The following is a 4429-nucleotide window of genomic DNA, read 5'->3' as shown; positions in this document are numbered from 1 at the left end:
TGCAGGAAAAGAATAATAATATAGAATGTTATGAATTGGCGAAGGCTATAAAAATATTACCTCCAACAAAGGGAATATGTGGATATACGTAAAATAAAATAAATCTCTAACAGCAACAGAGTAACTTTCAAATAAAGATAAAGTGTTAAAATTCTTGGTAAGAGTAAAGATTCCGTGTCGTTATTATTTACACGTGTACCGTGGGTGGTAGCTCTACTATTTAGAACGAAAGTTATTAAAAAATTGAATTATAAGAAATGAAGAAAAATGCATTGAAGGTAAAATAAATTTTTAATTTAATTTGTAAAAACTAAATTAATTTTGAAGAGAATTGTTTGAACCGAATCTCTTACTTGCTTAAATAGGACTGCTTATGAGATTAAAAACATATTCATTAATAATAGCAGTTAAACAGTAGAAAAAACTGTCTGAATAATTTCAATTTGTTCCAAATTTACAATTTACTTAAGTTTATTGAAATAATTATAAAATCCCATGCCATGAGAAAACTTAAAAAATATAATTCAATTTTATCTACTTCTCTAAAAACACCCACTATCCGCTGCAAAGGTGAGTTCTGTTGATCTTGCTACTTTACGAAGATAGCAAATATTCACGGATGCTGAATGTTCTTGACGCGCCACACTTTTTTTTTTGTCTTTTTCTTAACTCTCAAATAACTTTTTATAATTCGGTTTTAAAAGTGTATTTCATTATGGAGCGTGGCAGGATTATAATAAGTTAAGGTTTAAGGAAAATGATAATTCATTTTCAATAAAATTCTATCGCGGTTTTCTTTTAAAAGATATCTAAAAGAGTGAAAGAAATATTTAAATGATCTTTGACTTCTATTAGACATATAAGAAAAAATAACATTATAAAGTTGCTTTTAATTGAAAATAAACAGTAGTAAATTAATTATATTTATAAATATAGTAAAAAAATAATTTAAAAAAAAGAACAAGAAGGAAGAACTAAAATATAAAAGGCAACAAAAAAGTTACTTTTACTTAAAAGAAGAAAGTTTGAATTTAAATTTGATTTGCGCTGATAATTAAAGTCACTGAGTGCGTAATTTGATATGCGATAAGAATTAAAGTCACTTTTATTTAATGCAGTCACGGTCATTTTGATGTAGGGAATGTTTAGTTTGAGGACAGATCTAGATGAATTTCTAAATTTATATTCAAAAAATAATTATATTTATTTTGACATCTGGAATTTGAACGAGCTTTAAAACATGAAGCTAAAAGAATGGTGGGGTATGGGAAACGAAACGAAACATAAGATTAGCATCTGATTCTGGCCCAAGCAACCAAACTTGTTAGTTTCCGCTACGAGGAGAAGGTAATGAAAGTAAGCTTAACGTGCATGTCACTCCACATGTTGGTTGTGCTAAAATGTTAGCAGCCCCTGCTCACTCACTTTACCAACTCGGTCCCTCCCCACTCCCAATGCAGTTTTACGCAAAACATTTTAATTGCATTTGGACAAAACCAGAGCAGCAGACACATAACCAATCAACCCACCTCACTACTCTGTAGTGTCGGTCTCTTTCTTTTTGGCTATTATTAATACTGTCACTTTCAAACTGAATCATTCTTCTATTATTATTATTATTATCATTATTCAAATTTCACTTTCTTGCTGTAAAAATAGTTTCAAAGATTCTAACACAACTGGCTCGTGAACCCGACTATTTCATGGCTCGTAAAGTTAGTGATGTACTAATATATTCCCCTCACTCCCCTTCCACTTTTGCACTCAACTCAAGCCATCATTCACAATCGATCTCCCTCTCTGCATTTTCTATTTCTCCTTTATCTGCAAATAGCAGCAAATGGCTCGGCTTAACCTCATCCTTGTCTGGTTATTTTTCTCCACTCTCTGTCTTTATTATTGTCCTTCCTCTGCTCAGCTTAGTCGACACCACTACGCAAAAACATGCCCCAATGTCGAAAACATCGTCAGAGAAGCAGTTAAAAAGAAATTTCATCAAACATTCGTCACGGTCCCTGCTACCCTCCGTCTCTTCTTCCACGATTGCTTCGTGCAGGTAATCAATCGCATGCATTTCATTCTTTCATTCACCGTGTAAATAATAATAATACTATTAGTGTTGTGTCTGCAATATTACTGCAGGGTTGTGATGCTTCGGTTTTGGTTGCGTCCACGGGAAACAACAAAGCAGAGAAGGATCACCCTGATAATCTTTCACTTGCCGGAGATGGGTTTGACACGGTGATTAAGGCAAAAGCAGCAGTGGATGCAGTTCCGCTGTGTAGGAACAAAGTTTCGTGTGCTGATATTTTAGCCATGGCAACACGAGATGTTATTGCACTGGTTTGTTCATTGATTACCTTTTGTGACTATGATTACCGTGAGAAACATGTTGATCCAATGAGTAATTATAAGGTTTATTGAATTATAATGCAAATGGTTGTTCAGGCTGGTGGGCCTTTCTACGAAGTTGAATTGGGAAGATTTGACGGGCTAAGATCTAAAGCTTCAGACGTAAACGGGAGGCTGCCTCAGCCAGAGTTCACCTTGAACCAGCTCAATTCACTGTTTGCGGCGAACGGTCTCACCCAGACAGAAATGGTAGCCCTTTCAGGTAACGCGCGTGCTCCCAAAAAGACTCTTCAAATTATTGAACTCTATACACGTGTCTTCACTCTTCAATCCCATTGTTGAGATCCAAAGCAATGGGAAAATTTTACGGATTTAAATTTCGTGTCTTGCAAATAAGAGAAGAGTGAAGACTATCATAGTTAAGAAGAGGCTGCGTCATCAAAGTTAGGATTTTTTTGATAATTCATGTGGGTCTACACAGGTGCGCACACTGTGGGATTCTCCCATTGCAACAAGTTCTCAAAGAGAGTGTATAATTTCAAGAGCAAAAGTGGAGTGGACCCTGCACTGAACGAGAAATACGCATCACAGCTAAAGTCAATGTGCCCAAGGAATGTGGATCCAAGGATTGCCATCGATATGGACCCAACCACACCACGAGCATTCGACAATGTTTACTACAGAAATCTTCAGCAAGGGAAGGGCCTCTTCACCTCTGACCAAGTTCTCTTCACGGATTCAAGGTCCAAGGCCACCGTCAATGCTTTTGCCAGTAGCAGCAAAATCTTCCGTGCCAATTTCGCCGCTGCCATGACCAAATTGGGTCGAGTCGGAGTAAAAAATGCACAGAATGGCAACATTCGTACAGATTGTTCAGTCATCTAATTTTCCACAAACAACACATCCTCAGGGATTCGTTGTGTATATTAGGTTTCCTTTATGTTTAAAATAACAAGTATTGAAAGAATTTAATTTATCACCTTCCTCTGTTTTGTTTTTTGTTTTCGTTCTTCCTCTTATATTATCAGATATTTTCCAGACATATTAACATATTAGTGTGGATGAAACATCAGAATAGTGTTTTTTTCGAATTCACATAGGTTGCAGCTTACCTTATCTCGGAATTGCATATTCTTAATCAACTAAGATAGTACTGGGAATTGCATAGACATTTCGGCATGATCATAATCCTTTTCTTATAAAACACTTTTGCATTAGATTATTCACAAAAAAAATTAAATTAGTTTATATATAACTTAATTAGTTAAAGAGTTCTATTATTTTTAATTTATATAACTTTTTGTTTTTTAGTTTACATAATATTATTTCATTTTTTACTATTATTATTATCACGTGGTTTCTTCCCATGCCGACAAATTTACTGTTCAATCTTCTCCGTGAGATTTTTTACTATTATTATTATCATCATATACATATACAGTCCATTGTACCCAAAGGCCAAACTACAGTTATAAATTCAAATCAAAGTGGAAATGCAAAAGTCCAAAAATTATTGCTCGAAATAGTTAACAAAAATGCTTTAGTTGGCACATTAAAGTCTTGTACCATTCAAAAGGCACATGCATGCATTTCAACTTTAGGAGAATTTTCAAGCGGAGGCAAAAAGAGCCTGACCCACGGACTGTTATAACTTAATGATCAAAACATGCAAAGCTCTAACATGGACAAAATTGAAACCCCTATTCTAGACCCCTTTGTTAACAACATAATGTGAGAAGTTAGAATAAGTTTCCATGTGAATTCACACCCATATATTCCTAACTTCTTAAAGATGATGGGTCATAAATGGCTTCACTAAATTTCTTCCACGTTACTATTTTATTAGTTTGGGACTTTATAACCTATTAAACTATGAAACCATTAACACATGATAGAATGACGAACTCATACCTCAAAAGGAGATACTTTTGCAACTCATGTGCTTTTGATTGGTAAAGGTCAATTAATTCCTTACTGTTATTGTCCTAACCATTTTCGGCAACATTACAGTATTTTCGTAACCTTTTTCTGTAATGAAGGTATGTATGATTAAATTAGGAAAAAAAATATCTTGAAA

At 34.4% G+C, this 4429-nt stretch overlaps 1 protein-coding gene across 1 annotated transcript; it reads left to right on the top strand.

Moving 5' to 3' along the window:
- Nucleotides 1-1723: 1723 nt before the first annotated feature.
- Nucleotides 1724-3331, top strand: LOC108335163 (peroxidase 51). Its single transcript, XM_017571113.2, has 4 exons — nucleotides 1724-2056; nucleotides 2143-2343; nucleotides 2449-2614; nucleotides 2834-3331. The coding sequence occupies exons 1-4, from the start codon at nucleotides 1841-1843 to the stop codon at nucleotides 3235-3237; spliced, it is 987 nt and encodes a 328-aa protein (XP_017426602.1). The 5' UTR covers nucleotides 1724-1840; the 3' UTR covers nucleotides 3238-3331.
- The last annotated feature ends 1098 nt before the right edge of the window (nucleotides 3332-4429 follow it).

Source organism: Vigna angularis, chromosome 10, assembly GCF_016808095.1.
Source record: "Vigna angularis cultivar LongXiaoDou No.4 chromosome 10, ASM1680809v1, whole genome shotgun sequence".
Classification (NCBI taxonomy): Eukaryota; Viridiplantae; Streptophyta; class Magnoliopsida; order Fabales; family Fabaceae; genus Vigna; species Vigna angularis.
This window is presented reverse-complemented; position numbering and strand designations above follow the sequence as displayed.

Coding starts and splice junctions, on each gene's coding strand:
- LOC108335163 (XM_017571113.2), top strand. CDS start 1,841: ATGGCTCGGCTTAACCTCATCCTTGTCTGGTTATTTTTCTCCACTCTC. Junction 2,057..2,142: donor TCCACGATTGCTTCGTGCAG/GTAATCAATCGC, acceptor ATATTACTGCAG/GGTTGTGATGCTTCGGTTTT. Junction 2,615..2,833: donor AGAAATGGTAGCCCTTTCAG/GTAACGCGCGTG, acceptor GGGTCTACACAG/GTGCGCACACTGTGGGATTC.